Here is a 16,392-nt window from a genome sequence, read left to right as displayed (position 1 = left end):
GGTGGACAGAAGTGGACCATGAGGTACCAAATGGCCAGACTCCTGTCATCCCTGCCGGCCATACCCCCTCTCCCGCCATGACAAACTGGCCAGTCAGAGACTGGTAGAAAGGAGGCCACTGTCTAAGCAACCACTCTTGAGACAGGCATCAGGTAAAGATCTGAAATCACCAAGGACTTCCACTAACAAGAAAGGGCCCTAGAGTCGCACCTTTAGGGCAGTGGGGTCTCTTTGGTCTGTAGGACCTGCCATAGGCATCAGCCTCTGACACAGGTGGGCTCTGCATCCCAGTCTTTGAAGAGAGGCAGATGCTGATGGGAAATGTGGTCAAACTATACAGCATGTTTGAGGAAAGAGCCTGATATCCTTCACACAAATACCTCCCCTAGGCTGGGCACTCTTACTCCAGCCCTTCCACACTCATTATCTTGTGTAGTCTCGGAGTATAACTCCAGAAGACTCTGCACGTGCAGATTCTAGAAGCAAATGGTGCCCCCTTAGAGGCAGCCGTTATGATTCCCACTGAACACGCAGGAGAGGTGGGGACCATCACATTTAAAGGGCTTGTCCAGCACACAGGGGAGGCCTGGGATCACAGCTAGATCCAGTCCCATTCTAAGCACAGACACAGAAGGTCCACTTCCCCAAACTTAGACCACGGCTGAGCTGTCACTTCTGTGGACACACACTCTGAGCTCCGAGTATGTGTGTGTTTAAACACCACACACCTCTCCTTTGTAGCCCCCCTCACAGTTATCGTTGTGCATTGATTAGGGTGGCTTTCTCCCTTCCCAGAAAGGCATAGGAACAGGTCTTCTTTTCCTCATCACTGCATCCCTCCATGCCTAGAACAGTGCCTGGCACATAGTAGGTACTTAGTAAGCATCAGTGGAATGGATGAGTGGGTAGCTGTATGGATGAAGGGAGGGATAGAGAGGTGGGTGGGTGGGTGAAGGGGTGGGTGGGTGGCTGGAAGAGTAAACGGGTGGACAGGTGGGCGGCGTGGAGGGACTGCCAGTTCCTCTCTGGTGCACCTGGCCTGAAGGACGCCCTGAGCATGGGCCATGCTCAATTCCCTCCCACCCGCCCGGGGCTCTGGTGGTCACCTGTGGTGAGGAGGCAGAGTGGAGTCCCCGGGGTCACCTGGGCGCTGCCCATTGGTGCTGACCACAAGGAAGCCAGTCCCCAGGCAGCATGCAGAAGAGAAGGAGAGAAAGAAACACACATGAAAACAAGCGGCATGGTGAACAAGACTACAGTTCTTGTGGCTCTGAAGAGCTCACGCTAAACAGCAAAAGAACATCGCGATCTAACAAAACAAGGCTGCAATCGATTTTTAAAAATGAAACGAGGGTAAGAGTCAGCATTTATCAAGCACCCACGACATGCCAGGTACTCTGCTAGGTATCTCACATACAATGTTTCTAAGACTGAGAGCAACCCGGAAAAGTCAGTATTATTATAAATGAGCCCCATCATCTTTCCACGCCCCGTCTTCTCTCCTGCTCTGCTTTCTTAGTAAATGGTGGCCCCACCCACGTAGCGGCTCCATGGAGGAATCCAGGAGTCATCCTTTGCCTCTCCTTTTTACTGACCTCCCACGTCTAAACCCTCAGCATGCCTCAGTAAGTCTTCTCCAGGAAGGCTCTTGAAGCCTCCCTCTTCTCTCCAATCTCATTTCCACTTGGTTCAAGCCACCCGCACGCTTCACTGGGGAGCACTCAAAATACCACCTTCCTTGCTGGTCTTCCTGCCTCCGGTCTTGCTCCCTTTCAATCCACCCTCCACCCTACGGCTAAAAGGCATCAGTAAGGGAAACCTCAGAGCCCCTTCCCCAGCTCAGACCCTCGGTGATGAGATCCTTGCCTGTCCCTCCACACTCTCTGCCCCAAGGACAACGAAGTCCACTCCATCATCAACAGCCCGCTACATTCTTGTCTGTAGACCTTACCCGGGCTCATCACCTTGTGAAGAATACACTCCCTTCCTACCCCTTTACCCGACTAGCAACCACTCACCCTTCAGGAATCAGTTGGAGCTCCTTTCTTGGGAGTCTCTGGTGTCTCACCGTGTATGGGACAGATACCCCACTCTGTCTTCCCATAACACCCCAATCTTCCTTTCTCACAGCAATAACCCCACCCTGTTCTTAGTGGCCACCTTTGCCTTAACTCTGTGAGCTCCTTGAAGGAAGTCACCCCGTTTCATTTACTAAGCGCTCCTGTGATCTTGTCTTGTACCTGGCATGTAGTAGGGACTCTGGGAATATTTGTTGAACAAATGAATGAACAGGTGAAGAAATGAATCAGAGCATGGATATAACTTGCTCAAGGTCACAGAACTAGTAACGGGCAGAGGCAGTATTTAAATCCTGGTTTGCATGAGGAATGCTCCTGGGCCTTTGAAACTGACTACTTGTCTCTGTAAAGAAAATTATATAAAGGGCAGGAAGGTGTCTAATGCTTGGTGAAAGCCTACATGTTCCTCTAGTGATTCATCAACAAAACTGTATAAAGCCCTTACACAAAATGAGGAGAGAGGTAGGGCACTCCAGACCAACTGATAAACAGGAAGTACATCATTTCAAAAAAAAAAAATCACATAAATAGCAAGCTTAAGCAAGGTCACGATATACTATAAAACATAACTGCCAGTCAATTGTCATCATAATATTCCTCCCCTTAACGGTATGGGAAGCGTCACCATTTTCAAAGTACATGCTAAGTCAGAGGTCAGTGAACTGTGGCTTGTGGGTCAAATCTGGGTTCTCAGAGTTTTCTGCATGGCCATGAGTTAGGAATGGTTTTTACACTTGTAAATGGGGTGTTTGCTATTTGACCTTACTTTAAAAAAATTTTATTTGTTATTTTAAAATTTTTTATTTAAATTCAATTTTTTTAACTTATAGAATATTATTAGTTTCAGGGGCAGAATTTAGTGATTCATCAGTTGGGGGAAATAAAACCAAAAAGAAGAGTAATATTTTATGACACATGAAGATTATATAAAATTCTTATTTCAGTGTCCATAAATAAAGTTTTATTGGAACATGGTCATGCTCATTTTATATTTCTTACCTATGGCTGCTTTCTGTGCTACCATGACCAAGTTGAGTATGTGTGACAGAGACCACGTAGCCTGCAAAACTGAAAATATTTACTATCTGGCCCTTTACAAAACAGTTTGCCAACCTTATTTTAAGTGGCTACTTTTATTAATTTTTCCCCACCCTTGGAGGTAGGCAGGACATGGCTCACAGGTCAAAAAGAAACGGAAGGTTGAGAGAGGATATGACTTTGGTGTTCCCACCTGGCCTATTTCAGTGGCTTCCTACCTGTTCTCCCCATGGTCTTGCCTTGTCTGTGCCCCAGATCCCCATCTCTGATCCACCTCATAAGGTGGTCTGCTTAAACACCTCCAACGGCTCCCACGGTCTCAGGGCCAAGTTCATATATATGCTCTGGGGCTATACAGAGTCTTCAGTGTCCTGGCCTTGCTCTCTCCTTCAGCCCCACCTCTGATCACTCCTGGACTCTGGTCACATAGGCACATTCCTTTGCTTTGACCCATTCAAGTTCAGCATGCTTCCTGTCTCCAGCGATCTGCACATGCTACTTCCTCAACTCAGAAGATCTCCTGCCTTACTCTCCAGCCTTGTTCAGTATGATAACTGTCACTCTTTCAAAACTTGTCTCAATAAACACGTTCCTGAGAAGGCAAAACCTAAACCGATTTATGTTTCCCTTCTCGGCTCCCACAGCATCCTGGATTTACCTTCATCACAGCACTTCATCACGCCATATTGATATAATTTTTCTGTTTGCTGTTCTCCCGCTAGCTATTTGTGGAGTGCTTATTATAAGCTCAGCGTTGCATGAAGCACTTTACATGCATTGGCCCATTAAATTCTTACATTAGCCCCATGAAGTAAGTGGTAATATTGTCACTGTTTTACATATGGGGAAACCAAGTCACAGAGCAGTTAAGCACCTTTTCCAGCCTAGAATCAAAGACTCTCCAAATCCAAAGACAAAGTTCTTAACCCATCTGGGACAAGAGGCCACAATCAATAGTAAGTTGCACTCAATATGTGTTTATTAAGAACTAAATGAATAAGTGAAATTCCGGTTCAGTATTTATCTGCTAGCTGTGTTGCTTGGAAAATTACATTTCTGAGTTTCAGTTTCTCTACTAGTTTCTCTAATAGTTGAAGCCTGGTTGACAGGCCCGGGGGAGTCTCCCCACCCTACCAACCTAGGGTTACAACTCTGCTGAGCAGCAGTGCTCAGCTATGAGGGGCAGAAACAGAGGTATAGCTGGACAGGTGGTGGGATGGGAAGAGGTTTTCCTAGTGGGTGGAAGAGCAGAAGATAAGTAATGGATCATGGGTCTCAGTAGGACATAAAGGGAAGCTGAAACAGGAAAGGGGCTCAAACCTTTTGGGTAGAGATGACAAGTGTTTTCTGATACCTGGCCTATCTCTCCTCCTTAGGCACACAGAAGAATCCAAGTCTCATCAAGGCCATGTAAGTGGAAGTGACACAAGTCATTTCTAAGTGAGGTATTCAAGATCTAGATTACTAACCCTACACTTTCTCTTCCCCTGCTGTGGGGTTTTTATGAGGCGACATATATTCTAGATGGCATAACAACACACTTTTTTGGTATCAAGCTACTGATATTTGGGTATTCATTTGTCATTGCAGCAAAGCCTTACCTATCCTAACTAATCCAGCAGAAGAAAAGGTACTAGTCTCTTGTCTTCTCTTCTATCACCTGGTTCCCCATCATACAGCTTTTCTGTTAGAGGCTTCATGACTCCACTGTCTCCATATTTCCAGCCTATGTTCATATATATTTATATGAAAATTAATTAATTAAAATGGTAAGACCATGCAAAGAAGGAGGTCAGAATGCTGAGTGCCTCAGACTTCCCTTTTGACTTTTATTCCCTTCTAAAGCGAAGAATGTTGAGTAGAAAGAGATACTAATGGGCTAAAGATGACATTGAAGCAGATAACCTTGAAGACAAACTAACTTCTTGGTTTATCAGCTTCAGTATATTGTAGTAACATGGAAGGCTGAGGGCTCTTTGTGGTACCGGGTCTGCTGCAGATTCCAGGACTTAGCCTGGACACTGCCAAAGAGACAAAAGACCCATCACACCCTAAAGATTCTACTATCAACTATTACTGGAAAAGAGGCATGGAAGGGTTTAACAAATAGGAGATAGGAGACTCTGACAGTGGCTCATAGAATCTCACCCAGTCTGTGTCACTGACAAGACTCAAAATGGTGCCATGGGAATGCCATGAGCTTTAGAGTTAGAGCTCAGCTAGAATTCTGTGGATCCTTGAGGTCTTTATTCAACCTTTCTGGGCTTCTACTGCTTCATTTTTTAAGTAAGGGTAATAAGGATGATCACTATTTATTTAGTGCGCAATACATGCCAGGTTTTAATTCTGTCATTGCATTGTCAACTCATGTCAGCATACATAGGCCTGTGACTGGTACACAGTAGATGGTTAATTTTCATTAAGCCCCCCTTCACCAACCCGCTCCTTCAACACTACGTGAGACCCCATCAAAGAAAGCTCTAATGGAACCTTCTTCTATTTCTAGCCCTTGGCTTCAGCCTACCCAGATATCCCCCTTTCTTTGACTCATAATTTTAAAAGCCTGCTATTCCCTTTGTAAGATGTAATTGCTTTGCAGCATCAGATTTGAGCTAAGGTCAACTCAGTTGTCTCAGGTCTTGGGTAGATAATTCTCATCTCTAGTTCACAGGGATGAATTGAGACTTCCCAAGGACATGCTTGAAGGACAAGTGTTGGTTGTGGTTTTGGTTTTCCTGGACTCCACTGTACCAGCTTTGTCTCCCTGAGTGGGGTGTGGAAAAGGTATGTATGTGTGTTGGCAGTGTGGAGGAGCAGTTTGAACAGTCTAGAGAGTAGGGATAGGAGAAGGATATAAGAAGACTAAGGAGCTGTACCAGTAGTTGTAGCAAGAAAAATATTAATGGGTTGGGATATTTGAATGCCATTTTTGGTTACTTTTAGTCTACTTATGATTTAATTCTCTCCTTCTGTTTTGTCATAAAACCTTCAGGAAAAGCCACATTACTCCTTTGGCATTTTAGGGCATAGAGAGCACTGGGTGAGAACAAAAGGGGCCAAGAGTCAAGGCAACCTTGTCACACGCAAGCAATTCTGAGAACCCCCATTGGGGAAAATTCACTTCATTGGGCTTGCATAGGGAGAAACAGCACTACCCTACCCTAACCACCAAGCACACATCCTGGGCTTTCCCCTCTTAAAATCTGTAGGATTTCTGGGTGCCTGGGTAGCTCAGTGGGTTAAGCCTCTGCCTTTGGCTCAGGTCATGATCTCAGGGTCCTGGAATCAAGCCCCACATCAGGCTCTCTGTTCAGCAGGGAACCTGCTTCCCCCTCTCTCTCTGCCTGCCCCTCTGCCTACTTGTGATCTCTCTCTATCAAATAAAAAAATAAAATCTTAAAAAAAAATCTGGTAGGATTTCTAAGGTCTGAACAATAGCCAAGAGTCTTGCAATAGATGGACTCACTACAGTCTACCTTTCATAAGTGATCCTTCACTGGGGTCTTGACTCCAGCTACCATGGCTAGATTTGGGCATCCCGTGGTCCTGAGTCCCTCCTGAAATTGCTGGATAGATAATGAGAAAAGAAAAAATGCTATAGTCAAAGGCTAACAGGTGCATGAGCAAAATGCTACACTCGGTCAATAAAAATAGGATTGCTAGACTCTCATCTGAACACAATCACCTATAGTTGAAGAGCTTAAAGACTAAGAGCTGAGGTCAGCATCATTCCTTTGCCTCTGTTTCTGCACTTTGGATCTAGCCTGAGTCCATCTGAGAAACAAGTGATTTGTGGAATCATAGGGGAAATGACTAGAGTCCAGGCTTTGGCTTTTCTTCCTCAGAGAATAGCAACGAGAGGCTTGGACCTCTAGGTCTCCTATCAGAGAAGGTTCAGAAGAATGACGGAGGGAAGCTCAAGATGTTTATCATCTGTTATATTCTTGACCTTTTATGTGCATTAGCTCAAATAACTGGGAGAAAGAGTCAATGACCTCTGTCCTAAAATGGGTGTGATAGACTAATAGGGGTTTGATTTATCCAAGGTCAAACAGTTAAGCTTTGGACATGGGATTTGAATCCAGGTGACTCTAATTCCCCATTTTTCCATGGAGCCTCTCAAAGAAGCTTCATATAAGACAGAACCTTCCATATAGAATTAGATCGACGGAAGAGGGGAGGACAGGCAGTGGGCATTTCCTATCTGATAGGAGATAATTCCTACATCGTGCTTGGCTTCTCACACTACCTGTAACATGTTGTTCTTAGGGTTAAGGAATCCGAGGACACATCATTTCCTCTTCTTGGCTCTAGTCTTAGTATCAGCAAAATGAGGGCATTTCACTGAAGAATGGGTATTTATTGTCCTGCCAGTCTCTGCAGGGGTGAGAATTCATTATGAAGAGAGAAGAGAAAATGCTGGATGAAATGGTCTACCTCAGGCTTAGCCATTATAAAAAGAAGCTACATTTACAAAAGACCATTGCCCACGCCTCTTGCCTGTTGCCGTTGGGACAATGGTTTTACTCCATCACTACCACAGGGCAGCATGGAACTATTGGTGACATTGGCCCCTTATCTCATGCTTCATTATTCTGGAGTTCAGCTTTCAGCACCTACTCTGAGGGGGTTGTTTTAATGGGATCGTTAGAGAGTGTTTACTAGATTAAAACTGTGGCTGTCTTCTGCAAAGCAACTCTGCAAATGGCTTTATGGGTTTCCGGATTTATTTTGTCTCGATGACTAGGCTCAGTTTGCAAATCAAATCAAAGCTGATTTTTCTAACTGCCACTCGGGCGCACCCAGCGGGAGTCTGCAAAGCCAGCTGTGTTCCCTTGATGGCTGGTGCCAGAGATGGGAATGCTGCTGCCTGCTGGTGGCCAGAGAGGTTCTAAGAGGGAGAGGGCAGACAGCTTGACCCTAACCAGGGCAGGCAGTCAAAGTCAAAGAAAGCAAATTTTCATTTTCTGGAAGGAGAAAAGGCAGATAGGATCTATGTGACCTCAAAGACTCACAGGCAGAGAGAATCGGGAGCCAAATACGGACTCGTGATATTGAAGCTCTGTCCAAATGAAGTGTCCCGTGGTGGAAGAAACTTGTTGGGACAGAAGTAAGGTCCCTGTCACAGCAAGTGGAGCTGGACATCAGTTTCTGGAACAGAAACGGACTGGTATGGTTTTACAACTAAGCCTCTGGGTCAGAAACCATTTTCCCCTTGATCTACTCTGACGGCATGAACTGAGATGAGCAGGTGCCTCCTTCAGCAGGTGCAGCCTGGAACAGGGGCATCATCACCACATGGGATAATCATCTTCCACAGGAAGGTCTGTTCCCCCCTCCTCCTTGAGCCTCAGCACCTCAGAAGTCTAAGTATCCCACCCCAAACTTCTATGTGCTCCATTTTCCCAAGGGTCACCTCTGAGCAGACTCAGCTTATATCTCCAACCTGGTTCCTAAGTTGAGCCCAAACCTCCTCTTCCAAATGTAAGGTCAACATTATTTAAGGGGTCTAAATGCACCTTCCCCCTACTTGCCCTGTCTTACATTTTCTGTTTTAACTATACAAATGAAACCTCATTGTTAAGTAGTCTTTGTACTGCCCTCCCTTCAAAGAATAAATAATAGTTCTGTTTCTAAACCAAAATTTAATTTATTTTTTTAACCCATTAGCTGAAGTTTTCTCTCTATGGCTCTGAACAAGTTCTAAGAGTATAGTGCGCCAAGCAGAGGGCTTTTAGAATTTTCCTTCAGCTCTTGAATTGGAGGCAATTCCATGATCTTTTTGCTATCCCTCAACCCAACAATGAAACACATCCTCTGTATAAGAAGAGCACATGATAGATGCCACTGGTGCCACTCTTCCCTTTTGGGGTTGGTGTACCATCCCCCAGCTGCTCTGAGTGTTGAGACTAAGGTCTTATATCTATGACTTTCTCCTGATACATGTGCAGGACTCAGCATTGCCATTCCCCCTGGAGCCACCTGAGAGATGGAGGAGAGGGACAAGGGGAAAGGAATAGGGGAGTACCAACGACTAATTGTTATGGGGGGAGAGGGAGAAATTCTGGTCTTCTTGTTCAAGGCAGAACAACTTGGGAGAAGTTTATACTCTACCTTATCTAGCTTAGGCTTTAATTTATCTGAGAATAGATTCTTGCTTAGCATCTTACTACCTATCCCACTTTCCTCTTTCATTTACAGATTTCTTCCAAGAGCCCTCCCTGAATACCTTCCTTGAGCCCAAATCCCTGCCTCAGGCTCTACTTCTAGGGAATCTGTCTTAAGAAAGGTCCCATTTGTCTTTAGCAGCTCATTGATAAACTCCACTTCCCCACTATGGCTGAACTTAACATTCAGATTCCTCTAAACCTCCAGCCAAAGTCAATCACAGGCAAACCTTGGCTAAGGAACAAAGTAAAGAGGAATGTGAATCTGGGGTAGTGCCAGTGAGTCCCCCACCAATGAAAAAGACTGCCTTCAAGGCTTTTGAGGTCAGCTTGTTCTGATCCTAGGATTATCCCCTTTACTTGCAAATACCAAACTCCCACTCCACAGTCCCTTAGCTGTGCCTTCAATTTGTGGTTCTGTAAATAAATAGTGCCCCCTGGTGATACGTGAATATACCCACCAAATCCTCTGTAAATACTGGGGACTTGGGCCTTTACAGGGACTTTGGGCCCAGGTGTGGCTCTTCTCACAGTCTGATGTGCTCAGTCAGCTGGTCTCCCAAATCCTACCCTTGGTCCTGGTCCTATGCAATTCTCAGTGTTAGGTGAGAAGGGGTGATGACGGGCAGCGAGACACAAAGTCTTCTATGCTATACCAGTCCCAAGGAAGCAGAACCCCAGGTGATGGCTTGGGAACATATCCACCATTACTGCCTGAGCCTTTGGCACCATTGATATTTTAGTCCCCATTCAGTACATTTCACTTCTCTTTGGAAGGTCTGATCACAATTATAATTTCATGATTATCTGTTAAAATCATACATGTAAGGTCTGTTTCCACACTAGACTGGGAGCTCCTTGAGGACCTGGACCATGTGTGCTGATTCACCATAAAAACTGTAGTTCTCTTCAAAGTGTCCTGTTCATAGATGCTCAGCAAGCCAACCATACAAAGGAAATAACATTCATTGACAATAATTTTATCCAAAACACTTTGCAGTACAACACTTGTACACATATTGTATCATCTGATCCTCTAACAAACTGGATGGTAGAGGTCTTCGTGTACTAGAGCTGGCTTGTCCCATCTTGCTCAAGCCAACTGTAAAACATTCTTGGCTATTTTGCAAGCCAGTTGTTAAACCATTGGTAACTTCATTGAACATGGTGGGGATATTTACATCCTTGAGATCAACAGAGACTATAAATAAGAGGTTTTCTTTTACAAAGAGCAGGTTTATCATCAAACCACTGGCAGTCGGTGTGTTAAAAAATGTTCTGTAAATGAAGAGATGGACATAACTTTAAATATGGTGCCTCTGAGTTTCAGGAAGATGAAGTGAGACTTTCAAGGTCTCTGACCCTTGTTACAGTGAGACACTGGCTTCAAACACATTTACTCATTTCAGCAGGCATTTTTCAAGTACCCGTGATGTGCCAGGTACTTCCTGCCATGGCAAAACGTGATGGGGAAATTAGTGGTTAAGACCAAGGAGCTCCTTGTGAGAGAGCCTCTCAATCAGCAGTGGTAGTGCCTATCCCAGGAGGTGGGCCCTGCTCAGACCCCAGAAGCATGACTGGATCAGGACCTGATACTTCACCACCCTATGGAGTCTGAGAGGGGTCCTGCTGTCACAGACCCAGCCACTGGGTGTATGTGGATGGCTCACTGTGTTTACCCTCTGTCCAGGGCTCCTTCCACAGAACCTGCAGCTTCTCTGCCCAAAACAGCCCCAATGAGCTTCCCAAGGGAACAGCAGTCAAATCTAGAGCTCAGCTCACCACCAGGACCCCCTGACAGGGCTAGTTCCTGGTCCTTGCACATTCTTAAAAGCCATTGGGATTGTACCATGAATATAGAATAGTCAGAGGCTCCAAGGGAAACCACATGGACACTACCCCTAACTATATGGGTTCTGCTATGAGTTGAACTCTGTGTCCATACCCCAACTCATATACTGAAATCCTAACCTCCAGAGTCTCAGAATGCAACATCTACAAACACTATATTCAGAACATCTCAGAATATAGGGTTTGTAGATATAATTAGTTAACTTATGATGAGCTTAAACTAGAGTAGGGTAGGCTCCTAACCTAATAGTATCAGTCCCTATAAAAAAGGGAAAACTTGGATACAAGATGTCCACAGGGGGAATGCTATGAAAGATGAAAAAAACCAAGGAACATCAAAGATTGCCAGCAGCTAGGGGAGAGGCATGGATCAGATCCCTCCCTCATAGTTCTCAAAGGAACCAACCCTACTGATAACCTAGCCTCCACAACTGTGAGACAAGAAATTTTGTTGTTCAGGGGCGCCTGGGTGGCTCAGTGGGTTAAAGCCTCTGCCTTCGGCTCAGGTCATGATCCCAGGATCCTGGGATGGAGCCCCGCATCGGGCTCTCTGCTCAGCGGGGAGCCTGCTTCCTCCTCTCTCTCTCTCTCTCTCTCTCTCTCTGTGCCTCTCCACCTACTTGAGATCTCTGCCTGTCAAATAAATAAATAAAATCTTAAAAAAAAAAAGAAATTTTGTTGTTCAGTCACTCAGCTGGTAGTACTTTTGGTACAGCAGCCACAGAACACTAATCCAGGTGCCTTTGCAACCATCCAAAGTGGGCAGCACTACATTAGAGTTTGGGTGACTATCAGGGACACTAAAGACAGACAAGGGTTAGAGCCCCATGCTGGATCCAGGTATGGAATCTAGCAGAAGAGGTGCTGCACTTGGGGTCAGGGCAGAATAACCCTGCCTGCATGTTGGAGACTGTTACATTCTGCCTGTGAACCCTCTAGTTCACACAGATGACTACAGACACCATCTGGAATCACCAGGGTCACGGACAACACACCAGCCAGTTGCTTCATCACCAGAGCGGTGGCCTCAAACTTGTACATGCGATCACACTCCAGAGGCTGGATGCCCCCTGGCAGCCCCACAAGGAAGATGCCATGATGACAGGAAGGTGGTGGAAACACTTGGACAGAGCTGGATGGCCAGTGGAATATGCCACAGCTACATTGTCCACTGCTGATGCCTGTGGGATTCCCAGTATCTTATTTTCCCCTGTTAAAGGGGAAAGTGTTTTCGGCAAACTCACAAAGTGGGAAATTTGATTCAGGAAAGAGATGGGTTGAATATGGCTTCCTGGCCTTAGATCCTTGATACAGAGTGCTCCTGAGCAGTGCACGGATTTAGAGAGGGTTTGACTTTAATCGAGCCTGGATGCTCCCAGCCTAACTCAAGGCACAGAGAAGACACCAACCAAATAGAAGTCTCCTTTTCTTTGCTTTTTCTTGGCTTTTTTTTTTCAACAAGTATTCTCTTATCTAGGTCGTACTGAGAGGGCTAACGCCCTGGAGTCTGTAAGACTGGCACTCTGCATTCTCCAGCTCTCTGTCCCACTTCAGGTGCTCCTAGAGCTCTGTCTCTTGGGGCTGATGTGACTGTCCTTGAGGGCCTGGAAAGTGAGGGTGTCAGTCCTTGGAATCTACCTCTGACTATCCTGGCCAGCTAGCTGGGCATTCGCCCTGATTCACTTGTTCCCATCTTTCCACACACCCACATGGGTACACACTCATATGGGTGTGAGTACACACTCCCACTATATGAGTACACACTCCACTAAGTACACACTCCACCAAGGAAGACTGTGTCCTAAAGGTCAGACAGAAGGAGAAATTCTTATGCTACAAAGAGGTACAAGCTTTCTGCTCTAGTTCTTTAAAGACCCCTGCAATTCTCCTGCAAAGGAGCAAGGCAGCTCTGCAGAAGTATGGCCTTGTGGGCCTCAATCCTGAAATCACCAGTAGAGTTGTAGTTATTCTTTTAAAAAGTCCCCGTAGGTACCTACTGCCCATCCAACCATGTGTTCCTGATTTAGAAAATCTGATCTAACCGACTACACTTTAGGGGGGAGTTTTGTCCAGAGGGTATGCCTCCAATCCCACAGGCCCATGGAAGGCAGAACAATCGCATCAAGCCCTCCCTTGTCTAGAGGTCAAAAGCTGGAGGGGAGCCACAGAGCACCATCACCGTGGGTGAGGGAGGTCTCCCGTGAGTTTCCTAACCTTGCTGGGCTGCCCCTTTAAGCAGGACACTGCAGACACTCAGTCTAGAGCTCTAGTGCTATCCTATTGATAATGTTCTTCCTTCTGGATTATCTGCTTTCTTCCATGGGAAAGTCTGCGAAGGCCTGTGATTTGTGCTACTTCTGTTTGCAGGCCATCAATTCTCCTTGTCTCACAAAGAGTAGTTTATCTCTTTCTGTCCAGTAGCCTGAGTTCTTGAGAGTGAACAAGTGAGGGACACACCGGCCTCTCATGACTTATGTGAAATCAGAGTGAGTTCTCATCACGGTGAGTCCTTAGTGCTTCCGTCTTCTCCCTTCTGTATCTCCTTCCCTCTTCTGCCTACAGATTGAGCTGGTTTTTTCCAAAGTTATGAAAGTCACAAGTGATAGGCCTTTATGCATATTTTGTCAAATAACCCCAATTATTCTCCTCCTTTTCTCTCTCTCTCTTTCCCCATGCCCTCATCTCTTCCTCTTCCTCCACACGTGTGCATTTTCCTCTGAATGAGTGTGCATGTGTGTATATCTTCATGTACGTATAGACACACTTGGGTCATCATCTTTGTTTATGGTTTCTACCTATGATCATATGTCTACTGATGTTTATAACTGTCATCTCTGATGAAGCATCCTATGTAACTGTATGGGTGGTCGATAAATGCAGGGAACAACAGGATTGTTCAATTTTGGTGTGTTTATATGGAGAGAATGGTTGTTAAAAATATCCATTCTATAACAAAAAGATAAACCTGATTTCTAGCCATTCAACCTTGTAATAGGTTAAATGATAACAAACCATTCATTAATTTTTTTTTTAAAGAGTAATAAACAGAAACATGTACCAATTGAAAGGGCCAGGCAATTCAATTATAATTAGAAAAACAGAAAGTGATGAGCCTGAACAATGCTGCCTTAGTTTTTGGAATAAGTATTGGGATAAATATACATAATAATGCAGTGTTTGTTTTCTCATTACTAAAGGCACCAACACTATCACCTCATTTGTGAAAGCCAAACCCAGTGGAAAGAAGTACAAAAGTCAGAAGATAGGTTTGACAGACATGCTTAAAAAATATAACACAAAAAGACCCAAATAGAATCAAAATATATAGCAGAAGAACATTTGAGTCAATTTATATTCACCACTCTACTGATTAATGTACCAGTCCACGCATCCATCCATCTGTCCATCTGTCCGTCCGTCCGTCCGTCCACCCATCCATCCATCCACCCACTGATTCAACAAATATGTTTTGAGTTCTTACTAGGCTTTAGGCACTGTGTTATTAATATATACTATAGGTATATATTAATATAATATAGGTATATATTAATATATACTATAGGTATATATTAATACCTAGATTCAAATTACTCCAATGAAAATAACAATTCTTTTTTATTTTTAGTAATTGTTGGCTCAACTTTCCCTCCATGGCTAGAAGGAGAAATACTTAAACAGCTGAAGACAGACAAGGACATGCCAACATACCTTTTGTAGCCAGGCGAACGCAGTTGATTTTGGTCTCCTGCGAACAACAAAAGTGAGGTTCCGGTTAATTAGTTGCAGGTTTGATTTGTTATATAAAGAAAAAATATACATATGTGTTTTTAATTATAATTTTAAATCTGTCTTTGCCATTTTTTCTCCCATTGGAATCACCTTTTAATTCTATTTCTTCACTTCTTTTTGGGCTAGGTACATACTTTGTTCCTTTCACTTCCTGGCTCTGATCACCTCATAAGCTTCTTCCCCAAACAGAACCACTTATAAACATATCAGATGCTGCTATTGCCTAGCACAGGACAACTTTAACAATGACACTAAGTAGGTATACTGGGACATGAGTTAATAGATGGCACCGGGACCATCCTTGGGAACCTATAAAAGAATAATGCATCTATCAGCACAGACTGATCAGACACTTGGCAATAGCTCAGTCAATAAGAATGTGTAAGAATCAAACTGCAAAGCTCATATTCAAAGAGTCACGTTGGTCCCCAGATCATTGGTGAACCTCGCGGTTTCCATGGATAATGTTGTGAGTGTATGCTTACGTGGCAATTGAATCTTTGCTCTGTAAACTATCTAATTATTGTTGGCTCTTCCCCAAGTGGAAAAAATCCATAAACTTGTGATGTTACTGGGCATGCAGTTGAGTTACAGAAGAGTGTGCTTAGAAGGAGAATCATTTTAGCCAGCTTTTTTGGGATGGTCTCCCAGAAGGCCCTGGAACCAGTTGAAAATTCCAGTCAACTAAGCTCTACCTCCAGCAACAGTCTCAATGTAGTGTGTCAATGAAAATAAAAGGCAAAAAATGCAAGCATGTGAGTCTCAAGAATCAAATGTGTGTCTTCCTACTGCTTACTCATAAGAAATCACTGCATCTTGAAGGCACTTGGGTTAGTCAGGTCTATGAGGGTTCCTGGACCCAGTTCTGTTGTGTGTATGTGTGGTGGTGGAGGGGGTTCTTCCCCTTCCACACTACCAAGCAATCCTCAGATATCAGCAGGGTATCTGAGAATTCAGCTCAGGTCTGACACTGTCTACCTGGAGATGGCATCAGATTCCATAGGTTAAGGGTTCAGTTCTATAGGACTGTCCCGTACCCCACCACTTTAGATGCTAGGTATGAGCCTCTGGCTGTTATCTATGCTTTTGACCTCCCAGCTACAGTTTGGAGGTTCCAATTTCTAGAGCAGCTCACAGAACTCAAAGAAACATGTTAGTAGATCACTAGTTTATTGTAAAAGGTTGTAACTCAGGAACAGCCAGCCAGATAGAAGAGATGCATAGGGTGAGGCATGTGGGGAGGGGTGCAGAACCTCCATGCCTTTTCCAGAGGTGCTGCTCTCCCCAATCTCCATGTGGTCACCTCCCCAGAAGCTCTCTAAGCCCAGTCCTTCTGGATTTTTATGGAGGCTCCACTGCATGGCCATTATTGACTAAGTCATCGGCTATTGGCTGATTCAACCTCTAGCCCTTCACCTCTCCCCAGAGGTCCAGTAGGCTGGGGGTGGGCTGAGACTGTGGGACTGTGG

The 16,392-nt window shown here is 44.8% G+C and overlaps 1 protein-coding gene across 1 annotated transcript in view; it reads right to left on the bottom strand.

The window, feature by feature from the left end:
* The window catches only part of LOC111141448 (protein tyrosine phosphatase, receptor type T), a 706,124-nt gene that overhangs the window by 194,629 nt on the left and 495,103 nt on the right, over positions 1-16,392 (bottom strand). Inside the window, exons 11-12 of the mRNA XM_022494012.1 lie at positions 14,843-14,879; positions 1,107-1,163 (exon numbers count right to left, since the gene is read on the bottom strand). Of these exons, the coding sequence (XP_022349720.1) occupies positions 1,107-1,163; positions 14,843-14,879 (94 nt within the window). The remainder of the gene's footprint in view (positions 1-1,106; positions 1,164-14,842; positions 14,880-16,392) is intronic.

The sequence above is a fragment of the Enhydra lutris genome, unplaced genomic scaffold, assembly GCF_002288905.1.
Source record: "Enhydra lutris kenyoni isolate GAN:26980312 unplaced genomic scaffold, ASM228890v2 scaffoldscaffold6, whole genome shotgun sequence".
Lineage (NCBI taxonomy): Eukaryota > Metazoa > Chordata > Mammalia > Carnivora > Mustelidae > Enhydra > Enhydra lutris.
The sequence above is the reverse complement of the archived record's forward strand: the minus strand, read 5'-3'. Positions and strand labels throughout refer to the sequence as shown.